At 36.9% G+C, this 18,995-nt stretch overlaps 1 protein-coding gene across 1 annotated transcript; it reads right to left on the bottom strand.

The window, feature by feature from the left end:
• Positions 1-11,613: 11,613 nt before the first annotated feature.
• On the bottom strand, positions 11,614-14,089 carry LOC145169538 (putative inactive purple acid phosphatase 2). The gene is made up of 2 exons (XM_079088081.1): positions 13,184-14,089; positions 11,614-13,054 (listed from the first exon to the last, which is right to left on the bottom strand). Exons 1-2 carry the CDS (start codon positions 13,877-13,879, stop codon positions 11,792-11,794), a joined length of 1,959 nt encoding a protein of 652 aa, XP_078944207.1. The 5' UTR covers positions 13,880-14,089; the 3' UTR covers positions 11,614-11,791.
• Positions 14,090-18,995: the final 4,906 nt, after the last annotated feature.

Genomic DNA, 18,995 nt, shown 5'->3' with positions numbered 1-18,995 from the left:
ATCTTTTGTGGTGGACTTGACCAGTGCACAAGAATGTGTACTCGATCCCTTAGTCCTTTCCTTATTCACATAAGGAATTAGTCTTAATTTTCCAAGCTGAAAGTTCTCATTCATCATACTATACAACTTGCATGATTCCAAGTTTCGGTCCAATTGAACCTTGGGTGATGAGAATCTTTCCTTATTTGGTAATATTAGACACTACCACAACCGAAAGAATCAAATCCATTTTTCCAATATTGCTATCAATGGAATCTTATAAGCAACAACTTTTCACAAATGCCATTGTAAGGATACTTAAAATAAATAAAATCAAAACCTTTTTCTTTTATTTTAAAACTTTGCGGAAAAACTTATCCTTACAATCCATATGAAAACCTTGTTGTTATCTATTCCTAAGCAATATAAATATCATAACTCTTAAGTAATAGCCCAAAATTCTGATCACCGAACCATGCGATTGAAATCCATCTTCGCGATCAGAATCAGCATGTACTTAATAGAGTTAGACAATGGACTTTACCTGAAGTAGAGCCAAACTTATTGACTTTAACATCCTTAGGTAAATTTGGCAGCTTCGTAACCAATGCCCCTTCCTTTGGCAATAGTTACCTATGGACCCTTGATAATGGGACTATCTCAGACTTCGCCTCTCTCTTTACCATTGGGTCAACCGAGTTGACTATGGCCGATCCCTTTCCATTGGGAAGAGAGAGCTTTACTGGATATCCAATGTCATCATTGTCAATGTCCATAGCGTTTTAGGAAGTTGATCTTAGCAAATAGATAAGATCATTAAGAGTCTTGTCTTAGTCTGTTTCATAGGATTCCCAAAAGAACTCACTATGTGACTTAGAAAGTAGTTGAGCCACCAACTTTCTCAAGACTTTGACACCCAACTCTCCCGGCTTGTCAATATGTGACTACATCTCCAAGATGTGATCACACCTAGACCTTGCCTTGCCAATAGGGCTTGAGTGACCTTAAACTTTTTAGGAACTTGTGGGTTAGGGAGAATAATTGGAGGAGGTGAAAGAAGTATGATATCCATGGGACATCATCTTCATTTAGGAAAGCTTGTTTCAAGAGATTTGGGAAGATCATAAATGTCTAGACCAGACATCTTTTTGGGAGATATTCAAGATAGTTGATTTAAAGTCCTTAATATGACACCCAATATGAAATATTAAGGCTAGGACCCAACAAACTATTTTATAACTTAGAAGAGGGATGCCGTAATCCAAGCTATAAAATATTTGAAGGTAGGTGAATGACGATTCACCAATTTCCACCATGAAAAACGAAATAATTTATTAGGTTTTAATTGGATTTGAAAGTACTAGATCTTTGAGATTCATTGAACTGTTCAAAGGCATGTTTTAATCTCGAGTGTGCCCTTCAGGTTTTGTGACTGGGATGCCGAGGATCACAAAACAAGGTGTGAATAACCATGCAAATATACTTGGTACCCTTAATATTTACCCCTTAATCAGTGTGCCGGTTAACCACACACGCTCCACTGATACTATGATAAATATTAAGTTACCCTTTGCCTACCTTGTTAAGTCCAGGTTAGTGTGCCGGTTAACCACACACGCTCCACTAACGACTTAAGCAAAGTGCAAAGTGTAATTTCATGGGTTAGCACCAAATTCACATTTTCCTAAGTAACTAAGATTGGGTATTAATAAGAGTTTAGTTACTTAGTATTTATCATTAATACTTTTAATGAAAGGAGAATTATAGTCCTTGTCCTACCCGTTCGGCTAACGACCCTTCACCAGTCAAATAAGCGGTGGGTGAGAGTGGACACCCATTAAACTGCCATTTTATAGGCAGTAACCTTATACCCCCTTATAGACCGGCTTCGTGAATGAGGCCTACTAACGGTAAGACTGACTTTACTCTTATACATATATATAAATATTATTAACTTATAATATTATAAAGTATAAGGGTTGAATTTTAACTTTTAAAATTCTAAGGGCTAACTTGGAATTAAAGTATTCATAAGTGAAAACTTTTCAAATTCCAAAACTTGAGGGCAAGTTTTGAAACTATTCAAAACTAAGTAATTCCATAACTTATGAGTTTAAAGTAGTTTTAATTAAAAAAAAAAAAAAAAAAAAAAAAAAAAAAAAAAAACTATTCAAGTTCCGTAACTTGAGGACAAGTTATGGAAGACTTTAAACTAATTAATAAAAAAAATAACTTTTTTTTTATTGTAACTTATGGAACTAATTAAGGTTACACTTTTTTTTTTAATTTAATGAAGAGACTCTTGAACCTCCATAACTTGAGGACAAGTTATGGAGTCATAAAACCATTTAATTAGAACTAGACTCTTCATTTTGTAACCTTTGCCAACTTTTATGAGTTTTATGATTCTTAAATGTGACTTTTCATATAACTTGAGGACAAGTTACAAAAACACACTTTGGAATCAACTCTTAGATTAAAATGGATTGAAAACAACTATTTCTATTAATCTAAGAACCTCATAAGAACAAGATAATTCAAATCATCAATCTTCAAGAAATTAGCATGAACATACAAACTAATACAAATCTTGAAATTATGACAATTATCTTAGAAATTGGATTAGCATGAACATTACCACATCAAAAACAAGTTTATAAGTCCAAAAACATCTTAGGGTAATGTTCCTAGCCCAATTCCAGCCAAAACAATCGAATATATGCATCCAACTCGATTTTTCAGCTACTTTTGCAAGTATAACAAGAAAACAAGCCTAGGCTCTGATACCACTGTTGGGTTATGAGCATTCTAACACTCCTAAGTGTACATGCAACCCTAAATACCTTGGATCTATGTTTTCTCTATTATACATACAATTATGAACATCCAAGGTATTATCCTAATCTAGCATACAAAATAATAAATATAACAAGATAGAATACATACCTCTTTGATGTAGAATGTCTTCATGAAGCTTGAGTGCCTAGTGCCCCAAGTGTGACACCTCAAATGGTTCACACAACACCAAATACACTTGGAATAACTTGAGAGAAACTTGAACACTCCTTGAAATCGTCTAGCCCTCACACTCACACATTAGTGCACGATTTCTTGAGCCATGAGATTCTTTTATATGGTGGCTATTAGGGTTACACCATGTAACTCATAACTTTACCCATTCCTTATGCTCCATGGATTTTAACCTCCATGGAGTATCCATGGGTCACCCCATGGACTTAGTCCAACATAAGGAATCTTGGATCACAAGCCCACATATATAAGAATGAATGATTTACACAATCAACCCATATATTTAATTAGTCTCCTTTTGATCACTTAATTAATTCCAAATTAATTCTTGATCAATACTAATTAAATAACCTTATTAATATATTAGAACTTATAATATATTAACCAACCTTAAGTGTTATTTCTCTCATTATAGTCTATCCAAATGCATGATGCCATGCAACCCAAATGGACCATGCCGGGTCGGGTCAAGTCTTACCAATTATAGTTATGGACTTAGACATTAATCCAACAAAAACTGCATTCTTGAATAGTGACTTGGTTGAGGAAATACACATGAAATAACCTGAAGGGTTTGTGATGCCTGGAAATGAACACAAAGTGTGCAAGTTGAAGAAATCATTATATGGTTTGAAACAAGCACCAAAACAATGGCATCAAAAGTTTGATGATGTTGTCTTGTCTAATGGTTTTGCATTAAACCAAGCTGACAAGTGTGTATATAGAAATTTTGATACTTCTGGTATTGGTTATCCAAGTCTTTAGACAAAAGGAAGGCATTGATTTCTTTGATACTTATGCTCCTGTTGCCAAAATTTCTACTATTAGATTATTATTACAGCTATACATAATCTTGTGATTCACCAAATGGATGTGAAAACTGCATTCTTGAATGGTGACTTGGATGTGGAAATATACATGAAACAACCTGAAGGGTTTGTGATGCCTGGAAATGAACACAGAGTGTGCAAGTTGAAGAAATCATTATATGGTTTGAAACAAGCACCAAAACAATGGCGTCAAAAGTTTGATGATGTTGTCTTGTCTAATGGTTTTGCATTAAACCAAGATGACAAGTGTGTATATAGAAAATTTGATACTTCTGGTAAAAGAGTCATGATTTGTCTATGTGTGGATGATATGTTTATTTTTGGTACTGATTTAGAAGAAGTTGATAAAACCAAGAAATTCTTATTATCTAGTTTTGACATGAAAGACCTGGGGAAGGCTGAGGTAATTCTTGGTATAAGAATTAAACAAGTAAACAATGGGATTTCAATTTCTCAATCTCATTACATTGAGAAGATATTGAAAAAGCTTAACTTTGAGAATTGTTCTTCTGTTAGCACTCCTATAGATCCTAGTCTTAAGCTTTTACCTAATAAAGGATCTCCAGTGTCTTAACTTGAATACTCAAGGGATATTTGTCGTCTAATGTATGCCATGATTTGTACTAGGCCTAATATAGCATATGATGTGTCAAGGCTTAGTAGATATACTAGTAACCCTAGTACATATCATTGGCAAGATGTGAGTAGAGAATTCAAGTATTTGAAAGGGACCATGAATTATGGTTTAACTTATAGTGGATATCCTTCTGTTTTGGAAGGTTATTCAGATGCCAGCTGGATTAACAACTTAGAGGATCACTCCTCTACTAGTGGTTGGGTGTTTCTTCTTGGAGGAGGTGCCATTTCTTGGGCATCCAAGAAACACACTTGTATTACTAACTCAACCATGGAATCTGAGTTTGTTGCATTGTCTGCTGCTGGTAAAGAAGTTGAGTGGCTAAGGAATTTGATTTACTAAATTCCATTATGGCACAAAACGATATATACCATTTCTATCGGATGTGATAGTGTTGCAACCTTGTCTAAGGCTTATAGCCAAGTGTACAATGGCAAGTATAGACATTTATGTGTTATACATAGCATGATTCGTAAGCTCATCATGATTGGTTTGATATCTGTGGAGTTTGTAAGAACTCATTTGAATTTGGCAGATCATCTAACCAAAGGGTTAGCAAGAGATCTTGTGCACAAGGCGGCTGTAGGGATGGGTTTAAAGTAATATTTTATATTGAGATACCCAATTCCCATCTAATGTAATATTAGATGTTGAATTCAATGTGGAAAGCTTGATATTTGAACATTGGAACACATTATAATCATCATCCCAATGTATGTGTTTAGTACTGCAAGTTAAGGAGGTTGAAATTTTATTTATTAATAGTTCTTTGAAAAATTGCATTTGTAGGTGCAAGAACAAAAGAACAACCTATATAAGAATGAAGGTGGATGACACAACTGATAAGTATAAAGCCATATTTGTTATCCAAGGCTTTAGACAAAAGGAAGGCATTGATTTCTTTGATACTTATGCTCATGTTGTCAGAATTTCTACTATTAGATTATTATTAGCTAATGCAGCTATACATAATCTTGTGATTAACCAAATGGATGTGAAAACTGCATTCTTGAATGGTGACTTGGATGAGGAAATACACACGAAACAAATTGAAGGGTTTGTGATACCTGGAAATGAACACAAAATGTGCAAGTTGAAGAAATCATTATATGGTTTGAAACAAGCACCAAAACAATGGCATCAAAAGTTTGATGATATTGTCTTGTCTAATGGTTTTGCATTAAGCCAAGCTGACAAGTGTTTATATAGAAAATTTGATACTTCTGGTATTGGTTATCCAAGGCTTTAGACAGAAGGAAGGCATTGATTTCTTTGATACTTATGCTCTTGTTGCCAGAATTTCTACTATTAGATTATTATTACAACTATACATAATCTTGTGATTCATCAAATGGATGTGAAAACTGCATTCTTGTCTAAGGCTTATAGTCAAGTGTACAAGGGAAGTCTAGACATTTAGGTATTAGACATAGCATGATTCGTGAGCTCATCATGACTTGTGTGATATCTGTGGAGTTTGTAAGAACTCTTTTGAATTTGGTAGATCATCTAACCAAAGGGTTAGCAAGAGATCTTGTGCACAAGGCGGTTGTAGGGTTGGGTTTAAAGTCCACTTAAAATATTTTCTATTGAGATACCTAATTCCCATCTAATGTAATATTAGATGTTAAATTCAATGTGGAAAGATTGACATTTGAAGATTGGAACACATTATAATCATCACCCTAAGGTATGTGTTTAGTATTACGATTGAAGGAGGTTGAAATTTTATTTCTTAATAGTTCTTTGAAAAATTGCATTTGCGGGTGCAAGAATAAAAGAACAACCTATATAAGCATGAAGGTGGATGGCACAATTGATAAGTATAAAGTCAGATTGGTTATCCAAGGCTTTAGACAGAAGGAAGGCATTGTTTCTTTGATACTTATGCTCATGTTGCCAGAATTTCTACTATTAGATTATTATTAGCTCTTGCAGCTATACATAATCTTGTGACTGACCAAATGGATGTGAATTCTACATTCTTGAATGGTGACTTGGATGAGGAAATACACATGAAATAGCCTGAAGGGTTTGTGATGCCTAGAAATGAACACAAAGTGTGCAAGCTGTGATAGTGCTAATTAAAAATATTTTATTATTAGATTATTATTACAGTTGCAAGAACAAAAGAACTACCTATATAATCATGAAGTTTAGCTGCTTCAAGAAGTTGGGACTTGACTTTGATATGCTTATTGAAGGATGGGACACAAGCTAGTAAAATATAGTGTCAATGTAACACCCCAAAATCCAAGAAAATTTTCATTTTTGATTTAACAATTCATAAAACAGATTATGGAAAAAAATCATCGAGTTATCTCATTTCATAAAAACCATAGATCATATGTCTCAAAAGCATGTCATAAGATAATAATAATGTCAGAGTACAAATCCCAAGAACATCATAGTGTGGAAAATCGTGGTGTGATGCGCTGCTATCGTGTCGGCTCCTTTCCCGTCGAAGAAGAAGGACCTGAAACAAAACTGAAAACCGTAATCACAAAGCTTAGTGAGTTCCCCCATCATACCACATACCATATAATCACATAACGCCTAGCATATCTGGGTGCTGGCCTCCCATTCGGTCTCTTTCAACCGGTAACTGCCTAGCATATATGGGTGTTGGCCTACCCTTCGGTCTCTTTCAACCGGTATCCGAGGACTATTTCACCCCTACCACTACCACATAATACCCTAGCATATACATATAAATCATATACTGCCTAGCATATCTGGGTGTTGGCCTCCCCTTCGATCTCTTTCAACCGGTAACCCGAGACTATTTCACCCCCTACCACTATCACATAATAACATAACATACTAGCACATAAAGCATAACAGATAGTGGCATACCAGACAATTATCACAAAGACAATCTTCTCAACTATAATCAATACTAGTGGGCCGACATTGGTGCATTCGACCCACTCCTACTGGAAGGTAACTCACCTCAAATGTCGTGTAGTAGCTGAACTGCCCTCGGCTCTGGAATCAATTCCTCTCAACTCCTACACATAAAAATCTCCTTTAATTACTCTTTAATACCCATAACCCCATTAAGGGTCAGTTCTTGTCAAAATCAGCATCCTAGTCAAAGTCAACATCTTGGTTGACTCGACTCGCCGAGTTGGTACATCAACTCGTCGAGTTCCATGATCCATAAAACCTTGGAAATCTCGATCCAACTCATCGAGTTCTTTCATGAACTCGTCGACTTCCTCCTCATAACAGAGTCGAGACATTTCACTCACAACTCGCCAAGTTCCTCCTTGAACTCGTCGAGTTCCTCAATCTTCAAAGCCCAAAACCATGGCCAACTCGCTGAGTCATCTCCTAGACTCGACGAGTTTGCTCCGTAACAGAAAAGTTTGGGGGACCACGACCCAACTCACCAAGTTGAATGAACAACTCGTCGATTCCTCCTTAGTCTAAATCCATTCAGTCACTTCCAATCGAGTTCAATGCTTCCAAACCACATATCTGGTCCCCTAGGACTAAGTTACCACGTAAAGTTGCTAACTTTACGTTCATGCATGGTGTCATGAAGCTAGAAATACCAAAACTAAGCTATATAAGAGGTCTAGGGCATGGGGAAGGGCCAAGGCTGGATAAAGTTGGCAACTTTAAGTCTCATAAGCTCATGAGTGCCTAGATCTGAAGTCACTACTTCATGATACACTCAAATCCCGAAAATGTCTTCAATATGGCACAAAAGTGACAACATACTACCCTAAATGAAGATCTAAGTAATAGAAAGCCAATGTATCAACTTTATACCTCAAATGAGTCAGAAATGCAGCTCAAACTCCGGATCTACTATCTCCCTCTTGAACCCCCAAGCTTTTCCTTCCTTCTCAAGCTTCAAAATCACAAATAACACACAACAATGGCTCAAAACACTCAAAATTGGATTAGGGTTTCATGGCTTGGGTTTGGGGTGATAGAGGTTGCAAATGAGGCCAACCTTTGGAGGTTAATGTGTTTAAATAGGGTGCAAAACCTTGAAAATTAGGGTTTCGCTCTAGCAGCCCTACTCGTCGAGTTGAGGCTCTCAACTCGTCGAGTAGACTTCAAGTCCCGCGTCCAAATTCCATTCCTACTCGATGAGTTTGGGGCCTCCAACTCGTCGAGTCCCTTTGCAAAAATGAATAATTTGATTTAAAAATACATACTAGGATTCGGGTGTTACAGTCAAGTTAGAAATTATGAAAATGGAAATTGTTGTGTGTATTAGCTTTATGTATTCACTTTGAATAGAAAGGGTTCAATCCTTAGTGACACCCTAATATTCGAATATTTGGATTAAATAATATACTAATGTGAAATTCAATCGTCATGACATTTCATTTATGCATCAGTTTGTTCTTGTTTATGTTTTGCATTAAGTTTAACCATGATTACACTTAAATGGGGGAGGTTTGTTGGTGATTTAATATCATCAATGTTATTTAAGTGTAATAGGATTAAATTTTTTGACCAAAAGTGATCTTGTTGAATATTGAACAAGTTAGGATGGTATATGAGTGCACACATGTTCAAGTTTTCAAGATTCAAAGTACACTCTTATTTAGGGGCACACCCCCTAAATGAACGGGGGTCCGGGGGCAACGCCCCTGGGAGCGGGGTCCGAGGGGCGGCAGCCCCTAACGGGGTCCAAGGGGCAGAGCTCCTCGCTGGGATCCGCTTTTTAGAAATGGACCCTTTTCCCTGAGATTCGTTTTTATGACAGGTTTGACAGTTTGTAATTGTCTTGTGACAGTTTTCAAAATGAAATCATATAGTCGTTTTTTGGTCATTTTCTAGTACACTTCTTTAAGAACATTTCACATACATTCTCTGATTTCGTATCTCTGAATTTCATCCAATTGAATGTTCGATCTGTACCATCGAAATACTTCAATTTGTTAGTGAATCACGACTTTCAGAAAATCCAAGCAATTTGTTCATCCCCTCTTTCTAACACGGTTTAATATTCTACTAGAATATTCTAACATTCTAAAAATTCGATTTGAATATTTACAGTATAATATTCTATTAGAATATTTCACGTATATTTGAAAAAACGGTAATGTATTTTATTTTATTTTTTTATTTTTTTTATTTTGGATAATATAAATGACGAAAATAATATTTAAAGAAACCAAAAACTTTTATTTATTTTGCATTTTAAAAATATCTTTTTTATCTCTAAAATAAATTGCTAGGATTGCGTCTCCATGTCTCACAAAATATGATGGTCTCATGTGAAACTAATATATATATATATATATATATATATATATATATATATATATATATATATATATATATATATATATATATATATATATATATGACAAATAACACTAATACTACTTTTTGTTATTTTTTTGGATTATTCTTTTCATTTGCAAGAGTTATTATTTGGGCCATCTCTGGGAGGTATTGATTTTGTTGGGTTTGGATAACTTGGCGTTGGCTACAACATTGTTTGGCTTGACATGTAACGGTGAGCGAATGTATTATTTTGAGAACAATGTTGGCAAGTTGGATCAACATATATATTGACATCTATTTTTTCAATATCTAAAGTTCTTCCAATATTCCTTAACAAATCTCTCGGGATCATGATGAAAATAGAAGTATGGTAGAGTCCAATCTTCATTGGAAAGAAGTTGGACTTGATGAAGTTGATCATGAGTTTGATGAAGAACCGTTGGAAATGAAAATATGAAAAGGAGGACAAACATCAATCGGTAGTTATTCTACAAGTTTTAAGCCTATGTATCATTCTAGTGATCCTACATATGCAATAGTGAGTCTACCTGCTTATTGACTTAACGGTCCCTAGTTTGTCAAATCTCACATGGATATTATGAGGAACACTCACAAACTCTCATATGCACATGAAAAGATGCCAAAGTAATTTTAAAGAGAACAATTAGTAGCTGAAATGAGCAAAACACATTTTTAAAATCGTTTCATGACATGCTCAAGGAATGCATATAGTATTCATATTGCATTTAAGGAAACCAATAAACATCATGTATACATCAAATGTTAACTTACCTCAAGTTCTAACTATTGAAACCACTCATTTTCTTCGGTGTAAGTCCTTCTCAAACATCACCTATATGATATAAACACTAGTTGTGAGACTCATGTAGTACATGGGTTGATTTAAAAAAAAAAGGTTAAATATAAAAGTCAAAATATTTGAGAACTTTTGAATTTATAAGAAATTAAAAAAAATAATGAATTATTATTATTGAAATTTTTTTATCTTTTAAATTTAAACAAATAATTTAAATAAATAATCAAAAGAAACTAATAAGCTTTAATTTGGAAATTTTTTAATTTGAGAATTTTGAAATTAAAAGGTAACTTCATTAATGAAATTGATATCCATTTATTACTACATTTATTGTAATTATTACATTAAAATATTATATAAAATTTAATAAAATAAAAAAACTCATAAAATGACATGTAGAAAAAATTAATTCAAAATAACTACAAAATGACATTTGGCAAATTGAATAAGAAGGTGACATGTGACAAAAAAATATTTATTTATTAGAGTAGATTGGTTACTAAAATGACCAAAACACCCCTTAGGGTTGGTCATAAAGCTTCCAAACTCTCAAAATGTCAATTTTTTTAACATAATTAAGAATTATGAAAGTGAAATCAAACAAAAAAGATAAGCCAAACTCCGAAAATGGCATAATATAGAACGAAGACAGTATAGAAAACATGTCGCGTTCGTAGGGAGAACAGGTAATGTTCTACATTACGCATTGCAATGCAAGCCTACACATTTTGTAAGCCAAAGAGACCAATGTTGCAACCAATACCACAACTCCAACCTAATATGTTGGCCCTTTAACTTGATCCTTCGATAATTTACCCTTTAACCCAATCCTTAGATAACTAAAGTGGGGAAATCTTTATAAGGATAGAGACGTGAATTTGCAAATATCAAGTTCAACGAAGTTGATAGGAGAGTGTGAATTTGTAGTTGCAAACTTGGATGCTACAAGGAAGAACCCAATATTTTTAAAGAACCCAATATTTCTATGTTTCGTAAGGAAGCATAAAAATAAAGTAGTTTTGAGAAAATCCAACAGTAAAGGATGACAGAAACGATAAGTATTGGTGTGAAAATATGGCTCTAGCATAGTGACAACTTTTTATTCATACGATAACACTACAAACATTATATTTACACATATCTAGTAAGCTCTTCATATCCGACATATAAGAATGAAAACCGTTTAATCGAAATCTATAACTTATACACAAAACTAGCAAAAGAAAGTATACAAAATATTCATGTTTCTTCGGTAGTCTTAACCGGGGTCCAATCCTTATTTGTGACACCTTCTTTCTTCTTACGAGACATCGACCCAATAAAATATCCAACTAACATACAAAACAATAGAAGACCAGCACCCTGAACATACCACAAAACCGATGTTTTTCCGTCTTTACCCTTCAGATTCTCACTTGGCCCACCCTCGTTAGTGACTATTTTAGTAATTTCACCATTTATGATTTCCCCGGATGCTAGAATTTCCACCACATCATGTGCCTCCCCATCATGATTTCCGATATAAGTAAAAGTTAGTTTCTCTCTGTTAGCAATGAGTTTGGTGTACCCAAACTCACCACCACGGTACACTGAGCGGGCCGGTTGTGGAAAAATTGGGACTGTTAGGTGGTTAGGTCTAGGCTCCCAAATGGGCTGCCAGTCCTGACCAGCCATCCCAATCACCACATGTACTGGCCCACTCCCACAAGTATAATTATTTATTGGACAAAAACGTTCATATCTGTGAACATGGCCCCACAGGGCCAGGTTCACTTTATTATCAACCAACAACGGTTCCAAATGCTCAAGCATTTTCTCCCGAATCGGACGGTCTCTAACCTCATTGCTCGTGGTGTACATCGGTCTATGACCTTGGACCACAACAAACGGCGTTTTGACCCGGTCAACCGACTCCAAATCGCTCTTTAGAAACTCGTATTGTTTACTCCCTTTGAGGAAATCCGTTTCCGTTGATAAATACACAAAATGAACAACACCGAAATTGAAAGAATAGTAAAGGTTCCGAGTCGGCGGGGCCCGGGTCCCGGTTGACTCGGACGAGTTCCCGGGCATGTTGAATTTATAGCTATACGGTATCCCACATTCACCACCAGCATCACGAGCGAAAACATATATCGCCCAGTCTGGATTCCACGGCTGCATCGGCCAATCATACTCATGATTGCCGATGCAGACGTGGTACGGAACTTTAGACGCCACGGGCTCGATCTGGTTGAAAAAATGATCCCAGATCCAGGAGTAGCCCCTGGCGTAACTGATATCCCCAATGTGGGATATCAGAGCTGGTTTTTCACCGAGGGCTTCAATGTCACGCGCAATCCATTTAATGGTTGAAATACTTTCGTCTTGTGTTCTTATATAGGTGTTATATGGTGTTGCTGTCCCCATATCTCCGAACAAAAAAGCTATTGTTTCACCTGAATTGTTATCTGGTGATACGAAGTCGAAAGTATTGCTCCAACCCTCTGAATCACTTCCCACCTGTTAGTACAAAATTGAGATGATTACGTATATGATATATCTGTTTAAAACCTAATGATTGGTATAAGAAGTGTTTGATTATAAGTTAATAAACTACAATCTTTGTTAAAATATAATTCGAGAAATTACCTTGTAGAAGTACCTTCTTCCTGGTTGTAAGTTGATCATCACTCCATCATGTATAAACCCTGGATCTCTCCACCCAACACTCTGATTCGCCGGAGAATCACACATATCTTCCCTCTCATACCGGCCGACCCGAGTTTCCACCACATGATCCATCCGACCCGAATCCAAACCGTACTTCACGACACTTTCCTTTCCATGACCACTCACAAACATAACCCGCATCTCACCGACCTCACCCGTCAACGCTAAATGGATCTGGTCCGGCCCGTGAGCTTGTTCGTACTCAAACTCCTCCGTTTCCGCTAGTAAATGTTTGGGTTGTGGTAAGGGATTGTTGTCATGATCTTGGCGGGTCGGGATGATCTCTGACTCTGTCCATCGAAAGATCCGGATTTTGTATTTGGATCTGAGGTTAATCAATGGGATTGTGATGGAACCCGACCCGGATTGCCATGTGGATGAGGTGTTGAGGTAGAGATAACCGATGTAGTGGTGGAGGGAGGAGTTGGGCGGCGTGTAGATGCCGAGCCAGTCGAGTTGTGAAGGTGAGTCGACTCCAGACCATCTGATAGTTACCGAGTTGTTTGATTTGGTGAGAGAATTTGAGGAAAGGAAAAGCGAAGGTGATTTTGAGATCGATGGGTGAATGAAAAGAGTGAAGAAGAACAAAAACAAAAGAGGGATTGGTGAATTCATGATCTGGGGACTGGGATTATGGAGTTAGGGCTTTGGGGGTTGGATTAATGGAGAAGATGATGAATATAATAATTCATTTAGTTTGATTACAACGGAAGCGAAAGGAAAAGGATTGGTGATGTTTGGTCCGATTGAGAACTTTTTCGTTTGTTGCTCCGTCGTGTTCTCGACAGAAGTCGAGATGCGATTTGTCAAGATAGGTGGATGCATGGTGTGATGTAACACTACACAAAAGTTTTAGAAAATAAATAAATAATTATAATTTTTATTTTTTTCAGGTTTAAACAAAAATATTTTGTTAAAAATAATCTAAACTAGAAAAAAATCTTGGGCTTCACCCAGGTTAGATAATTTTTTTTTGTTTTGTAATCATGGTCTTTTTCAGTGAATCTTGGACTTCGTTCTTTGTCACTGTCATAGAGTGTGTTGTGTGATGTTGTTAGAATGGCACACAATTAAATATAGTAACATGGGTTAGTCGAAGGGGCGTCAATAATATCAAAGTAAATTGCAAAAATCAAAAACAAAATGTGAAAATTCAAAATACATTGATATTTAGTGCATTTACCATCTAAATATGCAAAAAAAAAAAATGTTACAAATAGCTTACTTTGGGTTTTGGTAAAAAAATTCAAAACAAATTGTAACTTCTTCATCAGTTTGAAACATCCTTAAAATGTCAATGTAAAAACAATGACTTAATCATGGATTTTAATTTCTGTGACAACTTCATTTGCCTAAAGTTTCAAGAGAACAATAATAGATGGAAGACATTTGTTTTTTGAATGAATTAAATATAAGAATGACATCATTTGTAGATAAATGTAGAACATATCTGCACTGGTATTTCACTGACATCCACTGTATAAAGTTTCTACAATCAAACACAGCATTACAATGGAAAGAATAAACATGGCATTATATTGCCAAAAACGAATCAAGAAAAGATGAAAGCTTGATAAGAAATAATGAATCTCAGTATGAGGTATCACTACAGAACCTTACACATCCATGTCTATTAAAACATAAATAAGTAATAAGATTGAGAGAATGAAAGCTTGTAAAACATAAATAAGTAATAAGATTGAGAGAATGAAAGCTTATAGATTGGGGGTGTGGGGAGTAGGGGTGGCGTCTGGCGAGTATGGGTAGGGTAGGGGTAGATATGAGGGATTGAGGTAGGGGCACGAATGAGGTTTAATTAAAACTGTAACATCCAAAAAATCTCAATAAATTTTAACTTTTCAAAAACAACCTATTTTATCCATAAAGTGTTTACAAAACTATTATTCAAAATCAGAGTATCCCAAGATCCAATATCATAAAAACAGGGAGATGTGCATGAAGTACCTGAAACAATAAACTGAAACCGTAAGCCAAAATTTAGTGAGTTCCCCCAACGTACCATCACACAACATACAAAAAATAGCATGCAAATATGAGCCTTCACCCTGACTGGACCGCCTCGCAGGTAATACAGCATATCTAGACCGCTCTACGGGCCTTCGGCATGACTGGACCGCCTCGCAGGGCCTACAGCCTATTCGGACCGCCTCGGGTGTCTTGTCCTTCAGCACAAAGCAGGACCGTCTCAACCCAACCACAATATGTCGACATATGTAACAGACAAACATAAAACACATATCCAGCAAACACAGATAATCATACACATCTACAAATTAATCATCTAACTAGCATAACCCCATCCTATAAACCAGGATACGTAACCTAGTGGGCCGCCATTGGTGCCTTCGACCCATAAGTACAGTGAGGAAAACTCACCTTTCAGTCCAAAAAATAGTTAATTAAATCTCTGCTTCGAATATCGGCTCTACTCGTCACCTATTCATCAAATAGTGACCAATCTCAAATACAACTCAGAATACCCAAAATACTCTTAGGTCAAACTTGGTCAATTTTTGGTCAAAGGCCAAAAAGTCAAAAAGTCAAACGTGGTCAACACAGCTGAGTACGCCCAACGTACTCAGCTTGTACGCTTGGCGTACACGAGTTGATCAGAAAAACTTGATGGCTGACCACAAACGCCCAACACTCCTGGGGAACGCCCACCGTTCGCGACTAAATATTTTTCCTTTTGATTAAGAGCTTAATCCTTAAGCTCTTTTGTCCATAATCCAGATCCAACCCTAAAATAACGTCCTTAACCATAAGTTTCCAACTTTATGGTGTTGCATGGCCATTAAGTTCCCAAACACAAAAACCCTAACTACTTAACCCATTAAAACCTTGTAACTCATACATGGAAGGAAACTAACAGTCAAAATTACATTTTTATGCTTCTAAATGCTCCAAAACGTCTAAAAGGACAGATTGTGTGGATTAGAGTAATCCATACTCATAATACCAAGCTTATGGGACCAAAAGAACACCATTTCATGTATTAGACAATATCTAATCCAAGCTTCACCAAGTTTAGAGCTTTTTACCTCCAAATGATGCCAAATGATGATGTGATTATGGATCCAAAGTGTTCCACTTCTTCAAGATGATATTTTCTTCTTCCTTTCTCCTTCAAGGTCACCAAAACTCACACAAAATGCTCAAGAATGATCTAAGATGGATTAGGGTTTGCTTGGGGACAAAGGTGGGTTGGAGGCTGATGAAAGAAGGCAGGTTTGGTATTTAAGGAAGTTTAAATAAGGTCCAAACCCTAAATATTAGGATTTGGGATTCTGGCACGAAGGCCCAACATTCCTGGGGAATGCCCAGCGTTCGTGAGCTTGCCCAATAATTATGACATTGCCTTTATGGACCACTTTGCAACCAATTCTCATATTAAGGGTGAAAATATAATTAATTCTCATGCTAAGGGGTTAAAAGGTAAATACCTAAATATCCGGATGTTACAATTCTCCCCCACTTGAACTAGACTTCGTCCTCGAAGTCTGATGTTGTGAACAACTCGGGGTGATGCTCTCGCATCTCTGTCTCGGGTTCCCATGTCCATTCGGAACCCTTCTGATGCTGCCACTAAACCTTGACCAAAGACACCACCTTGTTGCGCAAGGCCTTCGTCTTCCGATCCAAAAATGGCCACTAGTCTCTCAATATAATTCAAGCGATCATCAACCTGAATATCATCCAAAAGAACAACCATTGAATCATCAGCCACACACTTTTGAAACTGTTAAACATGGAAGGTGTTGTGGATCTGACTGAGCTCCTCAGGCAAATCCAACCGGAAAGTTACCTTGCCCACCCTGGAAACCACTCGAAATGGTATAAATATATCGGGGCCCCAACTTGCCCCTCTTCCTGAAGCGTATTACACCCTTTCAGGGTGATACCTTCAGCAAAACTATGTCACCAACCTGGAACTCCAACTCAGATCAACGCTTGTCGACGTAACTCTTCTATCGGCTCTGAGTTGTTTGTAGACTCTGCCTAGTTTGTCGTCTGAAGGACTACCTCCGTCCTTACTATAACCCTATGACCCACATCTCCCAACATATTGGGGTACGACACTTCCCCCATAGAGAAGCTCAAATGGTGGCACACCGCTACTGGAGTGATAGTTATTGTTGTGAAACACAACCATGTCAACATATTCCACACTCCCTTTAACCACTTCAAGTCAAAGCATCTTACTCAGAAAAATCTCGAGACACTAATCAGAAACCAACAAATACCAAAAAAAATAATAACTTGAAATTACTCAATTGTACAACTCACTTTCTCCCTTCAACTGAAGACCCAGCTTCCAGTGAGAACCCAACAGCTAGAAATTATCGAACTACTAGCTCCATCAATATACTTCCCGGAATCGGGAGCCCATCAATCCTAAACTTCAGAAACCGCACTCTAATATTGCTGATTATCCGATTGTCATACCCACCCCTAGTCCCTGACTAGGAACACCATCAAAACACGTGGAAAGAATATTCAACATATAAATGCGCTGACGAGACCTGAACGGAAGTTAATCGGTCGCATACCAGATTAACCCAAGCACTCATTTGGCTCAACAGCCCTGTCATCCACTGACCACACTCGATCCTACCCTCGATCCGCCTAACCAATAACTGCACTCGAGCTTACCCCCAATCTGATAACCAAAACTACACTCGTCATCACATAGATGAAACCCACGAGGGTCTGTGACACGTCGTGACATCACCCAATCATTAGAATGGGAAGCTCACAATTCCCCACCGTTCTTACCACATTATTATAGCCATTCCTAGTACGACCTAACTCATCCCAAAGAATGTTACGACCAAATCGTAGACTTACCATACTTTTACGCCCGACTACCACTTACAGAACGTTATGATTACCCCATAGTCTCACAACATTTCCACAATTGCCATGGGCCCATCCCATTGTTTTGTCATCCATCCCCAAGAATACTTAATCGAAGATCAATACTATCTGGATCCTCCGACCAAGATAATCCAAATCCTTAGCCTCTGATTTTCCTGATTATGATTAAAACCAACTATTCTCTTGTCCTTGGATACGAATGCCAAGATATTTCGCATTTGAAATTATTATCGATATTTCCAACTGATTCTCCCCTACTTGGAATTAGTCACTCTCTAATGATTTCTAGACTTTCATTATTCGCTCACAAACCATAGCGTCCAGGTCCTAAGCTTTTCAGCTTAATAATCGAACCGATCCTATAATTCTCAACCGACTGAACCCAAACTTTTGAATGCCATCAAAAACAATGTTATATTGACTCCTTTCCGACCCTACCACCCTCAATTGATATTCAACATGAGCAATACGCACTCCTCTTATCTCTATTTCATTGTCCTAGAAGGGACAGCTGGCTGCAACAAGATCTTGTCTATAAGCCTCTGGCGCAAGAACTACGTGCACAACTATGAGAGCATGAATTTATGACAACTCCTCTTGCACACACTTCAGATCAATCTCCCATTCATATTTATCATAACATATCTCAACAGTTTTGAATACAAAAAATCCAACGAACTTTCACTGCAACTTCCTTCGGCTCATCGCGTGGAACCCATCAAAATCAATCTGGCTGTTGATCCTACGACCTTGCGGCATCTAATCCTCCGAGCAGAATGCTCAGTCCTCCCCCACTCAGGGATTGCTCCCTCAATGGCCGACATTCTCAACA

This window comes from Lactuca virosa, chromosome 4 (genome assembly GCF_052849685.1).
Source record: "Lactuca virosa cultivar CGN04683 chromosome 4, Lactuca_virosa_CGN04683_v6, whole genome shotgun sequence".
Lineage (NCBI taxonomy): Eukaryota > Viridiplantae > Streptophyta > Magnoliopsida > Asterales > Asteraceae > Lactuca > Lactuca virosa.
This window is presented reverse-complemented; position numbering and strand designations above follow the sequence as displayed.